Below are 23,506 nucleotides of genomic sequence, written 5' to 3' on the forward strand. Positions count from 1 at the left end.
AGGAGCAAGCATATCCCTTGTTCTATGTCAGGATGGTATAGTCACTAGGGGAGAAGTTCCAAAGGCAGAGAGGTGTGATACTTAACCAAGGTCTCACCTGCTCCTTCAGGTGTGTGAGACAAAAAAATAACATGGCTCTAAGCAGGGAGCAGCACCGAGCAGTTATCCTGGGATAGTGCAATGTTTAACCCACACAACTGCACAAGAACACCAAATCTGATCATTATCACTTCAGAATCAGGTTTAACATTACGACATATTTTGAGAAATTTCATATCCTGATGATATGAAGGGTCTCGGCCCAAAACGTCAACTGCTTATTCATTTTCATTGATGTTGCCTGTCCTGCTGAGTTCCTCCAACATTGTGTGTGTGTTACTCTGGATTTCCAGCATCTGTAGAATCTCTTGTGTTTATGTTGTGAAATTTGTTGTTTTGTGGCAGCAGTACTGTGCAATACATAAAAAGCTACAGATAATAAGAAATGTTTAAAAAAATTAAATTGTGCAAAAACAGAGCAAAAAATATATAGTGAGGTAGTGTTCATAGGTTCATTGTACATTCAGAAATCCAATGGCAGAGGGGAAGAAGCTGTTCCTGAAACATTTGAGTGTGTGCTTTCAGGCTCCTGTACCTCCTCCCTGTTGGTGGTGATGAGGAGAGGGCACTTTGCTTCTGGTGACAGTTTGCTGTAAACATATTAACTACTACAGTTCCCAAAAGCTTTTTGCAAACTGAACGACTTTCTGACAATCTGATAGTAACATTAATACTAACTTCTTTAATTTACATTCCAGGTTTATTTAGTTACTTGAATTTAAAATCTCCACCCACCATGGATGGATCCAAACACTTGCTCACACCAGGCCAAAATTATGCCTGGAACCCAGTTACTTGTAAACTCAGTCAGTTCCATCGTGGGCACTCGCCTCCCCAGCACAGAGGACACCTTCGTAAAGCGATGCCTCAAAGAGGTGACATCCATCATGAATGACCCCATCACCCAGGACATGCTCTCTTCTCTTTACTAGCACGTTCGGAGATACAGGAGCCTGAAGACCCACACTCAGCCTGTTAGGAACAGCTTCTTCCCCTGTGCCATCAGTTTCTGAATGGACATTGAACCACGAGCATACTATTTGCACAACGTGGTAATTTATATTTACACCATTTTACACATACACATCTGATTGTAATTTATAGGGGTGTTTGGTATTACACTGTACCGCTGCCGCAAAATTACAAATTTCACAAACAATGTCTGTGCTTTTAAACCTGATTCTGAAGACTGGTAATGGACTAAGTCATGGGCACTAACCTCCCCAGCATCCAGGCCACCTTCAAAAGGCGATACCTCAGAAAGGCAGCATCCATCAAGGATCCCAACACCTAGGACATGCCCTCTTCTCATTGCTACCATCAGGGAGGAGGTACAGGAAGGAGGAGATACAGGAGCCTGAAGGCACACACTCAACGATTCAGGAACAGCTTCTTCCCCTCTGCCATCGGAATGGACGATGAACATTACCTCACTGCTTCGCCCTTTTTGCACTACAGTACTTTCACATTTCTTACAATAACTTAGCAATTTTATGTATTGCTCAAAGAAACAAGTTTGACGACACAAGCCAGTGACATTAAACCCGATTCTGATTCCTGACCAATATCATTATCACACCCTCAAGCTCTGGTCTGGATCCTCAGAGACAAGAACCCTGCCAAACACCGCCACAACCAGCTTAGCTGCGAGAATAAAATAAAGGATTCACGGCCCGATGCGTTTTAGAGTATGTGCAATGTTAAAATCATTAAATAATTATTTTATCCTTTAAAAACAATACGCTTCCCCTGTAATGAATTGCTCATGCATTTATGCAGCCTTGGCAGATCTCTGTGAAGAGCTACTTACCGTAATGTAACACTACATTAAGCAAAGTAAGCCCGGCAATCTCATCATGGTGCTCAAAGCATCTGCATCCGATCTGCTACAACAATGTGCATTACTAGCATTTGTAAACACTGCATTGTGTCATTCACACTGAGGCTCAGCAACAATATGAATTTACACACACCTTCAGCACAGAGATTCAGAATCACTTACCCATCAGTGACCACAAAACGTACAGTCAAGTGCATTAACAGCCAACTCGACGTGCTGGGGGCAGCCTGCAAGTGTTGCCACACAGTTCAGTGCCAACAGAGCAAGCTCAAAATGTTCAGAACAACATAAGCAACAAAAGCACAACAACAACAAAAACACAGAAGAAGCCCTTTTCCTCCCCCTCGCTCTCTCTCACACACGCACACACACACGCGCACACACCTCTGGAGCCCTTAGCTCAAGGCTCTCAGACACTGGGCCACTGACTTCCAGACTCACCAACTTCAATATTTAAACTTCAGACCTCAAGTTCAAGTTTACTGTCATCTGACATTACATATATACAACCAAATGAAATAATGCTCCTCTGGACCACAGTACACAAAACATTGTACATTACGTACAGCATAAAAAATATTAGCAAAAAATAAGTCAGTGAAATATAATTCAAAGTGCCGGTAGTGCACAACATAGGTTCACAGCAAACAGTTCGCTGTCCTAGTGACGAGAACTTAGTGGTGAGAGGGTATTCATTAATCTCACAGCATGAGGGGAAAAGCTGGTACCCAGACTGGCAGTCCTAGTCTTGATGCGCCTGTACCTCCTTCTTGACGTAGTGGGTCAAAGAGATTGTGGAACAAGTGGTTGGGATCCTCAATGCTCAAGTTCCAAACTTGTTGACTTCATTCTTTGACCTTCTGTATGACCCCAGAACTTGACAACCTGGAAGGACTTGATGACAGGGGTGAGGGGGTGGAAGAGAAGGGTCACCATCCTTCATCCACAAGGCCCACCAACCCATTGGGAACACCCAGACTCCTGCCCCGAATCTTCATTTACTGCCCGACATCCAACTCCTCTTATCTCTGTCTCCAAACCCTAATCTGACCTCCAACTCCCTGTGCTGCCCCCAATACCATTCCTAAGAATCGAATAAAAACTAACTGTGAGCCACGGCCATGATGGACATTACAGTACGGCACCAATAGTCTTAATGAGGTTACCCATGGGGAGGTTAGCAGACAAAAGTTTATTCAGATCCCGAGTCAAAAATGTTTTTACAGGAGGATATCAAAGAGCAGATTCAGATTAAAAATCAGACATGTTTATTATCACTGACATGTTTGAGAATTTGTTTTCAATACATTATAATTTTTTTAAATCTCCAAATTGCAAAGTGCAAAAAGAGAGCAAAAATAGTGAGGTAGTGTTTAATGTCCATTCAGATATCTGACGGAGGGATAGAAACTGTTCCAGAAAAGTTGAGTGCATGTCTTCAGACTCCTGTATCTCCACTCTGATGGCAGAGATGAGAGGGGAGCATGTCCTGGGTGATGGGGCAAATGAGAGGGTGGGGGGGGGGGGAGATCTTGCAGAACTTAGGACTAACCTCCAGGACAAGAGAATGAGGGGCTAAAAATCAGGAGCAGGGTTCAGAGAGTTACAAGACTTGAGCTGTTTACGGAGATAGGAAATGTTGTGAACATGTTAATGTTTCAACTACAATGTTTTACAAACATATACACATATTCTTATTATAATTTGCAGTATTTTTGCATATTGAAATATAACCCTACCTCAAAACAATAAATTTCACGACATATGCCATTGATAATAAACCTGACTCTGAAATCATTTATTTGGGTTGAAGACAATATATAATACATAGGTGACTTAATTTCTTATTCATTGTAAAACTAAAAACCAGTTGAGCCACATCCAGTGGATGTTGACCATGGAAACCCAGTTCTCCACAGAACAGCAGATGTCACACAGTTGAGGGATGAACATTCGACATACAAAGGGACTGAACTCCACGAGACCACATGTCCAACTACTCCTGAGCAGGTGAGGCACAATGAGTTGCTCTCCTCTCACTGAGATACGAGAATTAAAAGCATTGTGATGTTTATTTTTCCTGTACTTTGGCATTAAATCAAATTTTATTAACATTACCTCTAAGAGGATCACATCCTTGTCATGCTTTGGAGGCTAACATACCTCAATGACCCGGAGAGCTACGCTGGCAGGAGTCTAGGCTTTATGCTTTGGCTCTTGGTGTGGTCACCCATGCCAAACAGATCAAAGGGTAGAGGCCTGACTAAGTGTGGTCCACCGGTCCTCCTGGTTCGGGGGTTTAACTCAGGGCTAACAAGTGACTGCTCAAACAAGACTTATGGAAGCTGAGTGCAACAGTATTCCCAACCTCCACCCGGGACTTGCACGGTTGACAGCAGTGAAAACCAAGAGGAAGCTAATGGCACAATGAAGAAAGCCCTAAAGTCCGCCAAGACCAAGATCAAAATTTGTTTACAGCCAAGACAGAGATGGAGGACCTTCATTGCTGCCCTAAGAACCAGCAGGCGTAACAGGCAGTAACTAAGTTAGTGATATTAGTTAGTACTTTACTTTTTTTTAAAAAAAACAGAAAATACCAGAAATACTCAACAATTCAGACAGCATCTGTGGAGAGAGAGAGAAAAATCAAGGATGAACTTGATTCACCATATACACACGGTATTTGGTACTGGAGTGGAACTCGGCGTGACCCATCCACTTCGAGGTTCAACATGTTGTGCACTCACAGATGCTCCCTGCACACCACTGCTGTAATGTATGGCTAGATGAATTACTGTCACCTTCCTGTCAGCTTGAACCAGTCTGGACCATTCTCCTCCAACCTCTCTCATTAACAAGTCATTTTCGCCCACAGAACCACTGCTCACTGGATGTTATTTGTTTTCACACCATGCTCTATAAACTGTCAAATTGTGAAAATCCCAGGAGATCAGCAGTTTCTGAGATACTCAAACCACCCTGTCTGGCACCAACAATCATTCCACGGTCAAAGTCACTAAGATCACATTTCTTCCCCATTCTGATGTTTGGTCTGAACAACAACTGAACCTCTTGACCATGACTGCATGTTTCTATGCATTGAGCTGTTGTCACATGATTGGCTGATTGGATATTTACACGAACGAGCAAATGCACAGGTGTATATAATAATGGCCATTGAGTGAACCTTTGCATGTATTAGGAATTTGCTGTGGTGTGTTGGTCAGGGTGTGACATGCAACAGAAAGCAACATTCAACAGTTATAAAGGACAAAGATTTACATAAAATATAAAGTTAGAAGTTAAAGTACAGATATGCGACAATGTGCATAAATACCAGCATGTATTTACAATGTAAACAGCATTAAAAAAATGTTTATAGTGCAGTGCAGTGGCGGGGGTAATGGATATAGTGGGATGGCAGTGATGGGGGGGGAGTGAGAGGCTTTAACCAGAATGATTGATCAGATTAAGTGCCTGGGGGAAGAAACTGGGGGAATAATGTTTCATGTCAGTGATCTATCATTAGCATCACGAAGATGAGAGGTCACCAGCTTAAAACATTAATTCTTTCACTCTCTGTGGACGCTGCCTAACTTGCTAAGTGTTCCCAGAATTTTGTTTTTAATTTCTAATTTTAAGAATGTACAGTTTTTTTCCACTTTTGCTAACTTTAGTACATTCTAAAACCATAAAACCCCAAGGCATTGGAGCAGAATTGTGCCATTCAGCCCATTGAGTCTGCTCTGCCAGCCCATCATGACTGATTTGTTCTCTCTCCCAACCCCATTCTCCTGCTTTCTCCCCATAACCTTAAACACCCTTAATAATCAAAAAACAATCAACCTCCTCCTTAAATATACCAAGTGACTTGTTCTTAACAGCTGTACATGGCAATGAACTCCACAGGTTTGCCACCCTCTGGCTAAAGAAATTCATCCTCATCTCTGTTCTAAATGTTCACCCCTCTATTCTGAGGCTGTGTCTTTAGTTCTGGACTCCCCCACTATGGGAAACATCCTCTCCACATCCACTCTGTCTTAATACTCAATAGGTCTAAATGAGATCACCCTCATTCTTCAAATTTTCAGTAAATACAGGCCCAATGCCATCAAACACTCACGTTAGCCCCTTCATTCGCGGAATCATTTCGTAAACCTCCTCTGGACCCTCTCCAACATCTTTCCTTAGATAAGGGGCCTAACACCACTCACAATAACAAGTAGTGGAACCAGTCCTTACCTTGCAAGGCTTTTTCAAATCTCTTCTCAGACAGATTCCACTACAAGAACTTAGGTTAAATCAATACAGCCCTAAGTTCTACAACCACAACTAACTCTGTGTGCCCTTTTTAATTGACCCTTCAAAAATAAACAAGAACAACTGCTTTGAATTCATTTCCATAAGACATAGGAGCAAAATTAGTTCATCTGGTCCATCGAATGCTCCACTATTCCATCACGGCTGATTTATTATCCTTCTCAATCCCATTCTTCTGCTTTCCCCCTGTAACCTTTGACACCCTAAATGATCAAGAATCTATCAACCACTGCTTTAAAGATACACAACGACCTTCCCCGCATGCAGCTGTGGCAAATAACTCCACAGATTTACCAGATTGAAACTAAACTTGCGTAGAAGGAATAAGCATATACCTCAGAACTAAATCCTCCACAGTTAGAGTTCAAAATTCACATTTAATTGTCTCACTGCATTGGGACAGCACTAAAATAGCGCACACTTTTTAATACTGTGTCTCTGATGCTTTGTGCCTGTAATGCTGCTGCAAGTTAGTTTTTTTAATTGCAACTGTGCAAATTTGGACTTGTTCAAATGACAATAAACTCAACTCAATTCCTCTTTCTTTACTACGGAGATGGCCGTGTTGGATTTTGATCGTGACAAAGTTCTTCTCTCATTTCCCCAATGATCAGAAAACCAGGTCATGGAGCACGAATGTACACGTTTACTGGAAAATAATTTTCAAAGGTCCTGTTGCTCTACATGTAGCCAAGATATGAGCATGATGTTATTACAATTTGGGGCATCAGAGTTCAATTCCAATGTCATTTGGAAGAAAGTTGTATGTTCCTCCTCAAGAACTCGTGGGTTTCCTCTGAGTGCTCCAGTTTCCCCCACATTCCAAAAGATGCAGTTGTTAGTAGATTAACTGGTCATTGTAAGTTGTCAGTTCATTAGGTTACGGCTAGATAGGCGGGTTGCTGGGTGGTTCAGCCAGAAAAGCCTGTTCTGTGTTGTATCTCTAAGTCTAGTTACCCTTTGCACACACGACTGATAAATTTAATACCCATTTTGCATACATACATCATGCAAATAGAAGTAGATTTCAAAGATGTTAGAGGCATACTAGTTGATAAGAGGCACAAATTGAGTGGCTAGCCTGAGACTGCTTCACAAGGCAGAAATGCTTCACAAGGAGGCATAACTTTAAAGGTAAACACAAGAGATGCTGCTGATGCTGGAAATCCAGGGCAACACACACAAAATGCTGGAGGAACTCAGCAGGTCAGGCAATATCTATGGAGAGGAATCAACAGTTGATGTTTTGGGCTGAACCCCTCCTTCAGGACTAGAAAGGAAGGAGGCCCCATATTCCATCTGGGTAGCCTCCAACATGATGGCATGAACATCGATTTCTCCATCCGGTAACTTTTGCCCCTCCCCCTTCCATTCCCCACTCTGGCCTCTCCCTGCTTCTTCTCACCTGCCTGACACCTCCCACCGGTGCCCCTCCTCCTTCCCTTTCTCCAATGGTCCACTCTCCTCTCCCGTCAGGTTCCTTCTTTTCAGCTGTTTACCTTTTCGACCTATCACCTCCCAGTTTCTTATTTCATCCCCCTCCCCCACCCACCTGACTTCACCTATCCCCTGCCAGCTTGTCCCCCATCCCCTTCCCTACCTTCTTATTCTGGCATCTACCCACTCCCTTTCCAGTCTGAGGAAGGGTTTCAGCCCAAAACATCAACTGTTTATTCCTCTCCATAGATGTCGCCTGACCTGTTGAGTTCCTCCAGCATTTCGTATGAGTTGCTCATAACTTTAAGATGATTGGAGGAAAGTATAGAGGGGTATGTTAGAGGTAAAGTTTTTAGATAGAGAGGCGAGTGTGTGGAACTAGAGGTGGTAGCAGAGGCAGATACATTAGAGATATTTTTTAAAACTCTTAGATAGGCACATGGATGATAGAAAAAAAAGGAGCACTATGTAGGAGGGACAGGTTAGACTGATCTTGAGTAGGTTAAACAATTGGAACAATGTTGTGGGCCCGAGGGCCTATTCTGTGCTGTAATGTTGTGTTCTATGCAATCTAAGCATTATACCACACAAACATGCAAACTTTGCAGGAAACATGCAAATAAAAAAACTAAACTCCAAGCAATATATTGCAAGTAATTCTAAAAACAAACTGCCTGCAGTAGCTGTTCAGATAGTACCCACATACATTCAGTACTTTTACAATCTCTTCCAGCCCTCAAATATTGCACAAATTGTTGTAAAAATCTTCCACAGTTTCAGCTGCAAGATGCAAGCTACAAGCTGGGCCTTTCCTTTCAATATCTCCTCTCCACCACCACCATCTTAACTCCAAATGACCACACAATTTTAAATTCAGCTACAAAAAGAGCAAGTATGGGCCCTCACATTAATACAATGAAACGTCCCAAGATGCTTCAGAATCAGGTTTATTATCACTGACAGATGTCGTGAAATATGTTAATTTCTTCATGGAAATATTAACAAAATTTGACATTAGACAATAATGGTAATTTGCCAAAAGCCCCAAGAGATTTTAAGGCCAGTCTCCATAGCAGGGGTTCTAACCTGTGGTCCATGGACCCCTTGCTTAATGGTATTGGTCCATGGCAGAACCCTTGCTCTAGGAAGGCTGGCTAGTTTAGTGAAGAAATTCCAGAGCTACCAGCTCCAACACAACCTCAAACACTAAAGAAGATAAATTCAAATACCCTCGAGGTCAAGGTTGGAGGAGCACGAGATCTGACCGGGTTGAAGGTCAGGAAATGGTCAAAGAGAGATGGAAGAATTTGAAAACAAGGTGGAGAACATTTATTAAAACGCAAGCAGCCTCAAACAGAGGCCCAGAGTTGGTTGGTGAGCATGGAAGTGGTGCCTATGAAAATCTCTGGGCAAGTCAGTGAGGTCAACAGAAATTTTGGAAGAGTTCATGTTCATAAGCCATACAGTTTTAAAAAAAAGCTTTGAAGTGTCAATAGCCATTGAGTAATGAAACAATACAAGCCATTATCTTTGCAGGAAGATAAAGGCACAAGCTATGCCCAAGGGCAAACCTTACCACTAACAAAAACCAGATAGCAATGAACCAAATGCAAGCATACAAATTGACAGGTGCTACGGTCAGTTCGGGGTGTCAACAATCAGCGTTCAATTTTATTTATTAACTGTTGAGATACGGCGTGGAATAGGCCCTTCCTGCCCTTCAAACCGTGCTGCCCAGCAATCTCCCTGATTTAATCGGACATCACCTGTAAGGACTTTGTACACTCTCCCCTTGACCCCGTGGATTTCCTCTGGGTGCTCGGGTTTCCTCCCACAGTCCAAAGATTAATTGGTCTTTGTAAACTGTCCTGAGATTAGGCCAGGGTTAAATAGGTAGGCTGTGGGACAGTGTGGCTTGTTAGGCCGGAAGGGCCTGTCTCTCTAAATACAATCACAGGTAAAGCCCTCCCAACCACTGAGCACGTCTACATGAAATGCTGTTGCCTGAAGGCAGCATCCATCATCAGGGATTCCCTCCACCCAGGCAATGCTCTCTTCTCACTGCTGCCATCAGGTAGAAGGTACAAGAGCCTCAGGACTCCACCTCCAGGTTCAAGAACAGATACCACTCCTCAAATCATTGGGCCCTTTAACTACACTCACTTGCACCATCATTCAAAGTGTTCCCACAACCAATAATCTCACTTTCAAAGACTTTTCATCTCACGTTCTCATCATTTATTGCTATTTGTTTATACTTGCCTTTGCACAGTTTGTTGTCTTCTGCACTCTCAGTGATCTTTTATAGTTACTATTCTATAGATTTGCTGAGTATGCCCACAAGACCATGAATGATGACATATGTACTTGAATAATAAAATTTACTTTGAACTTGGAGTTTTAAAAAATTCTCATCTTCACAAACCATTCACAGTGTGCAAAGAAATTGCAGGGTAGAACTCTGGATGGCATTCGCAGAATGTTGCAATAATGACAGGATAAAGCATTACTAATGAATTATAAATCTACAGGACTCTCAGCAACACATGGCCTCCATAAATAATGCACATCAAATTAAACAGTCTCACTCCAAAATGTGCCAAATAATTCTTGTTAGCAAAAAAGCAAATGAAGTTTAAGACTGCAATATAATATTCTATCTTACTCTTAAAAATAAGCTTCATATAAGTTTAGAATCACACCACCTTCTTGCCAGAGTAAAAAATGTAATTAAAATGCTCTTCTGAGTTAAGTTTGCAGAGATTACATGCTTTAGAGATGAAAATAGCATGTACTTGCATCAATAACTAGACGCGATCAAATTGATGAGTTGTTCCGGTCAAACCGATTCTGCAAAATTAGAGAACTCTGTCCACAACACTGAATAGTACGAGGAAAAATAGAACTGTCCCATCTTTGATTTTACCCTGTTGAGGGGAGATCTAACAGAAGTTTATAAGTAGCACAGATGGAGGAGCCAGGCAGTATCTTTTTCCTAGGGTTGAAATGTTTAACACCATAAGGTGTGCATTTAAGGTGAAGGGGATTAATTTCAAGTGTTTTACAGCGAGTGGTGGGTGCCTGGTATGCACTACCTGGGGTGGTGGTAGAGGCAGATCCATTAGGGACATTTAAGAGACATGAATATGAGGAAAATGGAAGGATATGGACATTGTGTAGAGTAGACAGAAGAGATTAGTTTAGTTGGCCAACTGATTACTAATTTAATTAGTTAGACACAACATTGCGGGCCGAAGCGCCTGCTTCTGTGCTATGTTCTAAGAGGAGGAAAAATAGACTTGTCTCACCTTTGATTTTAACAGTGGGCGAATTTGGACCGCCCGACTGCTTCCTCCATCCCCGCCAATTCTGACACAGGCTCTCGGCTTCAGAGATGAAGGAACAGAGGGAATCCTCCTCAAACCGGTCACTGTCTTCGAAGGAAAACCGTTCACCGTCCTCCCACTCAGCAAACATTAGTTCCATGACATTGACAGCGTCGGGGGTGGGGGGAACTCAGACAAAGGGAGCCGGCCCGAGGTGTGGAGGAATCCAAGGCGCAGACAAACACCGGGACTCGGCAACAAAAGACCTGGACACAATTTCTGGGCTGAAGAAGTTCTTCAGATAGACGTCAATGCAAGTCACGGCCCTCAAGTGTCATTTTAAGTGAAAAAAACACACTCATTCGTCCGGTGCCATCTTCAATTCCTCTCGACAAGAGAAAAAACAGGCTTCATCAAATGCCAGTGGGTCTGCTGGAAAATAAAACCTCCCGGAATGAGGAACTAGAAAGCGTCTTTTGTTATCCCACTCGATCACTGTTGTCCCTTTTGTTCTCTCTCTCTCTCTCTGAAGCACTTGGGGAGGAAAAAAAATTGTCACCTCAAATTAAAATCGCAGTAAAACGGAACAGAGCCCCCCCCCCCCCCAACCAGGAGACAGCAGAGCTGAGCGCTGTCAGAGCATGATTGTTGTTGGAGAAGTGAGGGGGAGGGCTGGCCGGGGTCAGGTCTCTCCATCCAGACCCCAGCTCACTAACACAAGGAAGCAGAAGACGCAAAAAGAGAGAACAACGGGGAGATGGTGGGGGTTGCAGAGAGAAACCCACCCGGTGGGAATCCCCCCTCCCGCCCCCGCCGCCTCGAGCAACGTCACAGCCTCGAATGGCAACAAATAATGTATCGATTTGCACGGGTTGAAATGGAACGGGGGAAGTCCACTGCCCCGGTGCAGATTAACCAAACTTCACCGCAGCCAATACAAACCTGGGGGCAGAGGAAGACATGGAGGCACAAAGTTGCAGCAAACACACATGCACACGCTCGTCTGTTAGAGGAAGGGTGGAGAAACTGTGACCGAACAGCAGAAATAAACTAGGAAGGGTTAGGTTAGGATTTGGTGCTCTCTCCAAAACATGGATACTTCACCTGAACCAGGCATCAGCTGTTGGCCATTTCCGTTTCTGTCACATGATTTCTTCTCTTTTTGTGTGTGTGTGTGTCTGTGTGTGCAGCTGGCTCTGAATTTGCAACACTCTGTCCCTCCCACCCTCCTCCCCCCCCACCCCACCCCCCCATCCACACACACCCCAGCGCCGTCAGGAACAGTCTCCCACCCCAGCAACCCCTCTCTCGGGGTCCCGTGGGGTCCCGGGACTCCCGGTCGCAGTGCCGGACTTGGATACTGAACTGTCTGACTGTCTCTCTCTCTCCCTCCCTCCGTCTTTCTCTCTCCCCCTCTCTTCCCCACCCCCAGTGTTGTCTGTCTCACACACTCAGAACTGTGTCTCAGTCCCTCTCTCCCTTCCTCCCTGTGTGAGAACGACCTCCAACCCCAGCACTTCCCATACGTAAAAGGAAATGAGAGCGCTGACGTGAAGCACGTTATTTTTTGCAGCGGCTCGAAGTGGGAGGGAACTCGATGGGTTTCAGCCATACACTTCCCTGTAGTATGCTTCAAAATTGTGTTCCTTCAACCGAGAATTAAAAACATCCCTTCCTGTGTTCGGAATGTTTTGCCTGCTTCATGTTAAATGTCTTCATAGCCTGCATTTATTTTATTCTGACATTCTACTTCAATGGTATTATTATTTACTTATTTATTATATTTTTTGCACGGTTTAACTTCCTTTACACATTGGTTATTTGTCAGTCTGTGTTTGTATGTAGTTTTTCATTGATTCGATTGTATTTCTTTGCTGTTCTACGCATGCCTGCAACAAGATGAATCTCGGGGTAGGATATGGTGACATACTGTAGGAACTTAATTTACTTTGAACTTTTGAACTTTGAACTTTAAGTAAAAAGACTCAAGAGTCAGACGAGTGATCCATCGCGTTTCCGTACTGGGGTAGCATTAACGTTGACCAGGTCCTTTCAACAAAGTGATCATTGTAGGATGCACAACAAGGGAATATTTCTTAGATTCACAAAGCTATTTTCATTAAGACAAAAACAAACTTTAAGTAGTGTGACAAGCTTGCATAAATTCTGGGTGCAACACTATTTTTCCAGGATTGTATCATGCTATTTCTCTCTTCATTCCTTAAGACCATAAGACATAGGGGCAGAATTAGGCCATTCAGCCCATCCAGAATGGTCTCCACCATTCACCACGGCTGCTTCATTATCCCACTCTACCCCATTCTCCTGCCTTCTCCCCATAACCTTTGACGCCCTGACTAATCAAGAACATATCAGCCTCAGTTTTAAATATATTTAATGATTTGGCTTCCACAGCCATCTGAGGAAATGAATTCCATAGTTTCACCACCCTCTGGTTAAAGAAATTCCTCCTCATCTCTGTTCTGAATGGTCGTCCCTCTATTCTGAGGCTGTTCCCTCCAGTCCTAGACTTATCCATATATTCAGGCCCATATGTATTTAATTGTGACATTCTGTTTAAATTGCATTATTTACTTATTTATTACTATTGTATTTGCAGTTTGTCTTCTTTTGCACATTGTCTGTCTTTGTGTGTAGTTTTTCATTGATTCTATTGTATTTTGTTGTTTCATTGTAAATGCCTACAAGAAAATGTGACAAAATTGAAAAGAGGGTATACAGGACTGAAAGTGTTGTATCCGAATGTGCACAGTATCTGGAATAAGGTAGATGAACTTGTAGCACAGTTGCAAATTGGTAGGTACGATGTCGTAGGCATCACCGAATCATAGCTGGAAGAATACTACAGCTGGGAGCTTAATGTCCAAGGATACATATTGTATCAAAAGGACAGGCAAGAAAGCAGAGGGTGGGCATTGCCCTGTTGGTAAAAAATGAAATCAAATCATTAGAAAGAGGTGACATAGGGTCAGAAGGTGTTGAATCATTGTGGAGACAGCTTAGGAACAGCAAAGGTAGAAAGACCTATACAGGCTCCCAAGTAGTAGTAAGGATGTGATCTACAAATTACAATAGGAGATAGAAAATGCATGCCAAAGGGGCAATGTTGCAATCATCATGGGGGGTTTCAATTTGCAGGTAGATTGAGAAAATCAAGTTGGTGCTAGGTTACAGAAGGGGGAATTTCTGGGCTTTGAGAGCAGCTCTTAGTTAAGCCCACTAGAGGATCAGCTATTCTGGATTGGGTGTTGTGCAATGATCCAGAATTTGTTAGAAAGCTTAAAGCAAAAGAACCTTTATGGAAAAGTGATCAAATTCAGCCTGAAATTTGAGAAGGAGACGCTAAAGTCAGATGTATCAGTATTACAGTGGAGTAAAGGGAATTACAGAGATATGAGAGAGGAGTTGGCCAGAATTGATTGGAAAAGAACACTGGCAGGGGTGACGGCAGAGCAACAATGCCTGGAATTTCTGGAAGTAATTCAAAACAGGATGTATATATATCCCAAAGAGGAAGCAGTATACTAAAGGCAAGATGACACGATTATGGCTTACAGGAGAAGTCAAAGCCAACATAAAAGCCAGAGAGAGGGCATATAATAGAGCAAAAATTAGTGGGAAGTTAGAGGATTGGGAAGCTTTTAAAAACCACAGAAGGCACTAGCAGGGTGGTGGAAGTTCCAGGTGTCAGGGGGCGTGAAGTGTGTGAAGCTACCATAACAAGAGAGAAGGGTTTTGGGAAACTGAAAGGGCTGAAGGTAGATAAGTCACCTGGACCAGATGGTGTACACCACAGAGTTCTGAAAGAGGTGGCTGAAGAGATTGTGGCGAGATTAGTAATGATCGTGTATGAATCACTGGATTCTGGAATGGTTCTTGGAAGACTGGAAAATTGCAAATGTTACTCGACTGTTCAACAAGGGAGAGAGGCAAAAGAAAGGGAACTATAGGCCAGTTTGTCTGACCTCAGTGGTTGGGAAGATGTTGGAGTCAATCATTAAGGATGAGGTCTCACGGTATTTGGAGACACATGGTAAAATAGGTTGAGTTAAGCATAATTTCCTCAAGGGAAAAACTTGTCTGACAAATCTGTTGGAATTCTTTGAAGAAATAGCAAGCAGGATAGGCAATGGAGAATTGCTTGATGTTGTGTACTTGGATTTTCAGAAGGCCTTTGACATTATGCCCATGAGGCTGCTTAACAAGCTGTGAGCCCATGGTATTACAGGAAAGATTCTAGCATGGATAAAGCAGTGGCTGATTGGAAGGAGATAAAGAATGGGAATAAAGGGAGCATTTTCTGATCGATTGCCAAAGACCAATGGTGTTCCATAGGGATCTATATTGGGACCAATTCCTTTTACGTTATCTGTCAATGATTTGGATGATGGAATTGATGGCTTTGTTGCAAAGTTTGCAGACAATATGAAGATAGGTGGAGGGACAGGTTTGGAGAAAGTAGAGAGATTAAGAGAATGGACAAAGAAATAGCAGATGGAATACAATGTTGGGAAGTGTATGGTCATGTACTTTGGCAGAAGAAATGAAAGGGTTGACTATTTTCTAAATGGAGAGAAATTATAAATAACTGATATGCAAAGGAACTTCGGAGTCCTTGTGGAGGATTTCCTAAAGGTTAATTTGCAGGTTGAGTCGGTGGTGAGGAAGGCAAATGCGATGTTAGCATTCATTTTAAGAGGACCACAATATAAAAGCAAGAATGTAATGTAGATACTTTATAAAGCACTGGTGAGGCCTCACTTGGAGTATTGTGAGCACATTTGGGCACCTTATCTTAGAAAGTAAACACAAAGTGCACTGCAGATGCTGTGCTCAAATCAAGATGTACAAACAAGCTGGATGAACTAAGCAGGTCGGGCAGCATCCGTTGAAAGGAGCAGTCAACGTTTCAGGTCAAGACCCTTCATCAGGACTAAAGAAGGAGGGGGCAGGGGCCCTATAAAGAAGGTGGGGGAGGGTGGAAAGCCAATCAGAGGAAAGATCAAGAGGTGGGGGAGGGGAAGCAGGGAGGAGATAGGCAGGAGAGATGAAGAAAGAACCTAAGGCGAAAGCACTATGGGTAGTAGAAGACGGCAGAGTCATGAGAGGTGATAGGCAGCTAGAAGAGGAGACAGAGGGAAGGTGGGATGGGGGAAGGGAGAGTGAGGGAATTACCGGAAGTTGGAGAATTCGATGTTCATACCAAGGGGCTGGAGACTACCCAGATGGTAGATGAGATGTTGTTCCTCCAACCGAAGTTTGGCCTCATCTTGGCAGTAGAAGAGGCCATGTTTGGACATATCTGAATGGGAATGTGAAGGAGAGTTGAAGTGAGTGGCAACTGGGAGATCCTGTCTGTTTATCTTAGAAAGGACGTGCTGAAACTGGAGAGGGTTCAAAGGAGGTTCACAAACATGATTCCAGGATTGAATGGCTTGTCATATGAAGAGTGTTTGATAGCTCTGGGCCTGTATTCACTGGAATTCAGAAGAATGAAAGGTGACCTCATTGAAACGTATTGAATGGTGAAAGGCCTTGATAGAGTGGATGTGGAGAGGGTGTTTCCTATGGTGGGAGAGGCTAAGACCAGAGGACATAGCCTCAGAATAGTGGGGCATCCTTTTGGAATGGAAATCAGGAGGAATTTCTTTAGGCAGAGAGTAGTGAATCTATGGAATTCTTTGCCACAGGCAGCTGTGGAGGCCAAGTCTGTATGGATATTTAAGACAGATGTTGATAGATTCTTAACTGGTCAGGGCATGAAGGGATACAGGGAGAAGGCAGGAGATGGGGGCTGAAAGGAAAATTGGATCAGTCATGATGAAATGATGGAGCAGACTTAATAGGCAAAATGGCCTAATTCTGCTCCTATATCTTATGGTCTTATGAAATAAAACTCGAGGAAAGGAACTTTAATGAAGATAATGGTCTCACTCTAAGTAAGAACTGGAATTCGGTTGTAAATAATGTGGGATGGCAGAATCCTGATTAAATGAGGACTAACCAATCAGGATAATGGATGACAGGGGTATAAATGCCATCGGACTAGATATGCCCAGAAATCATCCCTGATGAAGGTGGCAGAATTGGTCATTGATAACCGATTCAGTTTTTAAAGAATGGGATAGATTGGGTATTAAATGCTTCCAGGTTTTGTTTGTTGGAGGAAGACTTCTTTCATTTGAGCAAATGTCAGCTAAATATAGTTTACCCAAAACTCATTTTTTTCGTTATTTACAATTTAGAGACTTTCTGCATTCTCAACTATATACATTTCCTATAAGTTCCGATAAGGACTTATTAGATGTAATTTTTAATTTGAAACCTTTTTATAATGGTTCAATATCCAATATTTATGGTATGTTGCTAGGAATGAGAAACGTTTATATAGACAAAATTAAAAATCTTTGGGAACAAGATTTACAGACTTTAATTTCTGAGGAAACTTGGAATGAAATCTTTAAATTGATTAACACTTCATTGTTATGTGCCCGTCATTCCCTTTTACAATTTAAAGTGGTTCATAGGGCTCACATGTCTAAAGATAAGCTATCTCGTTTTTATTCGGATATACCTCCTTTCTGTGATAGATATAATAATGGAGAAGCTTCATTATTTCATATATTTTGGACATGTCTGAGCCTTGAAAGATACTGGAAGGAAGTATTCCAAACTTTCTCGGTACTTTTCAAGGTAAATTTTAAGCCTAACCCTTGACCGCATTATTTGGTATTGTTGGAGGAAAAGACTTTATTTTGGAGACCCCTGATTTGCATACTTTGGCTTTTACTTCTCTTATATCTAGGAGGGCGCTCTTGCTTAAATGGAAGGATGCAGTTCTGCCTACTCATGCTCAATGGTTACGGGATGTTATGTCATGCTTAAATTAAATTTAGAGAAGATCCGATGTTCAGTTTTTGAATCTAGCCAAGACTTCCATACATTGTGGGGACCATTTTTGAGTTATTTTCAAAACCTTCAGTTTGTTGTAAAAGTACAGATGGTGGCTGATAATATATTTTATCATGTTTGATGGAGCTTAATGCTGATAGGTGTGAGGTGCTACATTTTGGTAGGACTAATCAAAATAAGACATACATGGTAAATGTTAGGGCATTGAGGAATGCAGTAGAACAGAGTGATCTCAGAATAATGGTGCATAGTTCCCTGAAGGTGGAATCACATGTGGATAGGCTGGTGAAGAAAGCTTTTGGTATGTTGGCCTTTATAAATCAGAGCATTGAGTATAGGAGTTGGGATGTAATGTTAAAATTGTACAAGGCATTGGTAAGGCCGAATTTGGAGTATTGTGTACAGTTCTAGTCACCGAATTATAGGAAAGATGTCAACAAAATAGAGAGAGTACAGAGAAGATTTACTAGAATGTTACCTGGGTTTCAGCATCTAAGTTACAGGGAAAGATTGAATAAGTTAGGTCTTTATTCTTTGGAGCGCAGAAGGTTGAGGGGGGACGATAGAGGTATTTAAAATTATGAGGGGGATAGATAGAGTTGACGTGGATAGGCTTTTTCCATTGAGAGTAGGGGAGATTCAAACAAGAGAACGTGAGTTGAGACTTAGGGGGCAAAAGTTTAAGGGTAACACGAGGGGGAACTTCTTTACTCAGAGAGTGGTAGCTGTGTGGAACGAGCTTCCAGTAGAAGTGGTAGAGGCAGGTTCTATATTGTCATTTAAAGTAAAATTGGATAGGTATATGGACAGGGAAGGAATGGAGGGTTATGGGCTGAGTGCAGGTAGGTGGGGCTAGGTGAGAGTAAGCGTTTGGCACGGACTAGAAGGGCCGAGATGGCCTGTTTCTGTGCTGTAATTGTTATATGGTTATATCATATGCTAAGGGTGTTTTTTCCCTTTTTTCTTGCATTTCCTAACAGCTCTGACTTTGGTAGTGGGTTTAGATTTTTTTTCTGTATAACAAAATTATTATATTTTATTATTAAGATTTAATTTAATTTTTATGAATGCAGGGTTTTGTGATTGTAACTGTATTTTTAATACTGTGTATTTGGTACCATTTTATTTTTTTCTTTTGACTTATATATCTTCTTGTACTCTGTATTCCTTTATGCAGAAACTAATAAAAATATTGAAAGAGGAATCTCAGTTAAATCGATACCCATACCTGGCTGGTAGCCCAAGAAGAGTTTATTTGTCATATACGCCAGATTCTTTCTCGATACGTTTCGTTGTTTCCATGTACATGTGACAAATAAAATTAATCTTTAATCAAATCTTTCTCTTTCTGGCTGGGTTGGGATTCAGCTGAGGGTCGGATTGTGTTTTAAATTTAATCTCATGTAATAGCCTTTGAACTTGTTTCCCACAACCAATCAGACAGCTCAATTAACCACTTGGTGAAGAGTCTAAGCCCAAAATGTCGACTGTTTATTCCCCCCCCCCCCCCCCCATCGATGCTCCTTGACCTGCTGAGTTCCTGCATCACTTTGTGTGTTACTCCCACCACTTTCTGCAGTTTTTCCCATTGGTCCTTTTGGTTCCTTACTCAGTCAGTGTTCACTTGATAATTAATACTTCACCCCTGAGGTCTGTCCTTTTAGTGGGACCTTAAATTGGATTGTGTTTATCTGCAGCTGGATTTGAGTGAAATGAGGGACTGCTGCAGCTTGCTCTTGCAGAAACATGGCTCCAGGACAATATCCAGGCACCATCAATTTACAGGCCCCGACACTCAGGGACCTGGACTGTATTATTATTAATTTTATATGTTTTTTAATTGTATGTTGTTGTGCTAATATTATATGTGGTATATGTGCTATCAGAATCAGGTTTATTATCACCGGCATGTGATGTGGAATTTGTTAACTTAGCAGCAGCAGTACAATGCAATACATAATCCAGCAGAGAGCAAAAGAATAAAACTTGATAATAAATAAACAAGTAAATCAATTATGTATATTGAATAGATTATTACAAAATATGCAAAACAGAAATACTGTATATTTAAAAAAAAGTCAGGTAGCGTCCAAAGCTTCAAAGTTTCATTTAGGAATCAGATGGCAGAGGGGAAGAAGCTGTTCCTGAATCACTGAGTGTGCGCCTTCAGGCTTCTGTCTCTCCTGCCTGATGGTAACAGAGAGAAAAGGGCATGTCCTGGGTGCTGTGTGCTGTGTGTGACTGTTAGTACTATGTATTTCATCTTAACCCCAAAGATACAGTGTTTCATTTGGCTGTATTAATGTGTATGGTTGAATGACCTGAACTTGAACTAAACCACCTATTCCCGGAGCAGATCCCACTGTTCTCCTTTGAAGGACAGTTCTCCCTATTTCTTCCTCTGAATCCCATTACCCTTACTGGCACATTGGCCGCCAAGAACTGCTCACCGGAGTCCTCTATCCTGAGCCAGTCTTTCAGTCTTTCAAGGTGTAGCCCAATGAAGACCCATGAATGAGGTTTTAAGAGTGCTCCTCAGACAGGATGAAGAGGTCAATACTCCCCAATGCCATTAGGCTTTACAATTCAACGGCCAGGACTTAAGAACTTTTTAAAAGCTATTATAAATGCTTTTTGAGATATTGATTTAGATGCATATCATATTTTTTACTGAGTTAAGTATTGTATGTAATTAGTTTTGCTACAACAAGTGTATGGGATATTGGAAAAAAAAGTTGAATTTCCCCATGGGGATGAATAAAGTATCTATCTATCTATCTATCTAGTGTCATTTCAGTAGCGCATGGGTTTTACAGGATGGGGTTTATAGCCCCATGCCCAACCTGCTTCCTTTTGCAGCCGGGCTTGGGACAGTCGATGTCCCTGCAATATCTATTAATTGTTAACTTTGCTAAAACAGATTATCTCATTGTTCATCACTTTCCTCTGTGTGGCATCTTGCTGTGCAAACTAACTGTGTGTTTCGGACATACAAAGGAGGCCGTACTTCAGTGGGTGAAGTCCTGAGAGACACACAATAGGGGTCATTTTTAATTGGTCTTTATTTACTGCATGATCCTGTTCTTGAGTTTAAATGATCTGTAATACCAAGAGCTATATATTCTCACTTTTAACAGAATGAAGGCACAGCTAAGTTTAGAAGTGGAAGCTTTGAACTGAAATGCTCTCTTCCTATACCAGCTCGCTTCACCGTGACCTCTCTGGCTTTGCTTCTGTGATGAAGAATCAGCCCTTTCAGAACAAACAAAACTGTGAAGTTTACAAATGGACATGTGACTGTACTGCAGAGCCTCACTTTGTATTCAGGTCACAGACCATGTCTTTGCTGTAGCTTTACCACATTTTATTCAGCTGAATATCGTGTTGTGTGTTCTGTGTGTGTGTTACTGGAGTGTGTGCTATTTGGTTGTGCCATATTTGTATGTGCATGCTGTGTTTGTGTGTGTTCTGTTAGTGCATACTCAATTTTTGCATGCTCTGTGTATGTTCTAGCTCTGGAAGAGCTCTGTTCGTGCAGGCTCTATTTATGTATGCTCTGTGCGTGCTTTAATTTTGCATATGTTCAGTTTGTTTGCACTCTGTTTTGGAAAGTGCATTGTCTGTGTGCTCTATTTGTGCATATCCTGCTTCTGCTGCCTCTAGCTAGATTTGCATGTTCTTTATTTATTCATGCTCCGTCTGTGTGTGTGCTCTATTTGTCTGTGCTCAGATTGTGTGTGTACTCTATTTGCATGTGCTCAGTTTGTGTGTACTCAGTGTGTGTGTGCTCTATTTGTGAGTACTCAGTCTTTGTGTGCTCTATTTGTGAGTACTCAGTCTTTGTGTGCTCTATTTGTGTGTACTCAGTTTGTGTGTGCTCTATTTGTGAGTACTCAGTCTTTGTGTGCTCTATTTGCATGTGCTCTATTTGTGTGTACTCAGTGTGTGTGTGCTCTATTTGTGAGTACTCAGTGTGTGTGTGTGCTCTATTTGTGAGTACTCAGTGTGTGTGTGCTCTATTTGTGAGTACTCAGTCTTTGTGTGCTCTATTTGCATGTGCTCTATTTGTGAGTACTCAGTCTTTGTGTGCTCTATTTGTGTGTACTCAGTGTGTGTGTGCTCTATTTGTGTGTACTCAGTGTGTGTGTGTGCTCTATTTGTGTGTACAGTGTGTGTGTGTGCTCAGTTTGTGTGTACTCAGTGTGTGTGTGCTCTATTTGTGTGTACTCAGTGTGTGTGTGCTCTATTTGTGTGTACAGTGTGTGTGTGTGCTCTATTTGTGTGTACTCAGTCTTTCTGTGCTCTATTTGTGAGTACTCAGTCTTTGTGTGCTCTATTTGTGAGTACTCAGTCTTTGTGTGCTCTATTTGTGAGTACTCAGTCTTTGTGTGCTCTATTTGCATGTGCTCTATTTGTGAGTACTCAGTCTTTGTGTGCTCTATTTGTGTGTACTCAGTGTGTGTGCTCTATTTGTGTGTACAGTGTGTGTGTGTGCTCTATTTGTGTGTACTCAGTCTTTCTGTGCTCTATTTGTGAGTACTCAGTCTTTGTGTGCTCTATTTGTGAGTACTCAGTCTTTGTGTGCTCTATTTGCATGTGCTCTATTTGTGTGTACTCAGTGTGTGTGTGCTCTATTTGTGAGTACTCAGTCTTTGTGTGCTCTATTTGTGAGTACTCAGTGTGTGTGTGCTCTATTTGTGAGTACTCAGTCTTTGTGTGCTCTATTTGCATGTGCTCTATTTGTGAGTACTCAGTCTTTGTGTGCTCTATTTGTGAGTACTCAGTCTTTGTGTGCTCTATTTGTGAGTACTCAGTCTTTGTGTGCTCTATTTGTGTGTACTCAGTCTTTGTGTGCTCTATTTGTGAGTACTCAGTCTTTGTGTGCTCTATTTGTGAGTACTCAGTCTTTGTGTGCTCTATTTGTGTGTACTCAGTGTGTGTGTGCTCTATTTGTGAGTACTCAGTCTTTGTGTGCTCTATTTGTGAGTACTCAGTCTTTGTGTGCTCTATTTGTGTGTACTCAGTGTGTGTGCTCTATTTGTGTGTACTCAGTGTGTGTGCTCTATTTGTATGTACTCAGTCTTTGTGTGCTCTATTTGTGTGTACTCAGTGTGTGTGTGCTCTATTTGTGTGTACTCAGTCTTTCTGTGCTCTATTTGTGAGTACTCAGTCTTTGTGTGCTCTATTTGTGTGTACTCAGTGTGTGTGTGCTCTATTTGTGTGTACTCAGTGTGTGTGTGTGCTCTATTTGTGTGTACTCAGTCTTTGTGTGCTCTATTTGTGTGTACTCAGTGTGTGTGTGCTCTATTTGTGTGTACTCAGTCTTTGTGTGCTCTATTTGTGAGTACTCAGTCTTTGTGTGCTCTATTTGTGAGTACTCAGTCTTTGTGTGCTCTATTTGTGTGTACTCAGTTTGTGTGTGCTCTATTTGTGAGTACTCAGTGTGTGTGTGTGCTCTATTTGTGTGTACTCAGTCTTTGTGTGCTCTATTTGTGTGTACTCAGTGTGTGTGTGCTCTATTTGTGTGTACTCAGTGTGTGTGTGTGCTCTA

General features: G+C 42.0%; 1 protein-coding gene across 2 annotated transcripts in view; it reads right to left on the minus strand.

Annotated features, from left to right (window-relative positions):
- Nucleotides 1-12,239, minus strand: part of zswim8 (zinc finger, SWIM-type containing 8) — a 176,582-nt gene extending 164,343 nt beyond the window's left edge. The window contains exons 1-2 of one of the 2 annotated variants that reach the window (XM_073025635.1): nucleotides 12,127-12,239; nucleotides 11,005-11,556 (exon numbers count right to left, since the gene is read on the minus strand). In XM_073025635.1, the coding sequence (XP_072881736.1) occupies nucleotides 11,005-11,182 (178 nt within the window). In that variant the 5' untranslated portion in view covers nucleotides 11,183-11,556; nucleotides 12,127-12,239. Of the gene's footprint in view, nucleotides 1-11,004; nucleotides 11,557-11,964; nucleotides 12,104-12,126 lie in introns of those variants that run through there. The other variant, XM_073025636.1, reaches the window with a different exon arrangement.
- Nucleotides 12,240-23,506: the final 11,267 nt, after the last annotated feature.

The sequence above is a fragment of the Hemitrygon akajei genome, chromosome 21 (assembly GCF_048418815.1).
Source record: "Hemitrygon akajei chromosome 21, sHemAka1.3, whole genome shotgun sequence".
Lineage (NCBI taxonomy): Eukaryota > Metazoa > Chordata > Chondrichthyes > Myliobatiformes > Dasyatidae > Hemitrygon > Hemitrygon akajei.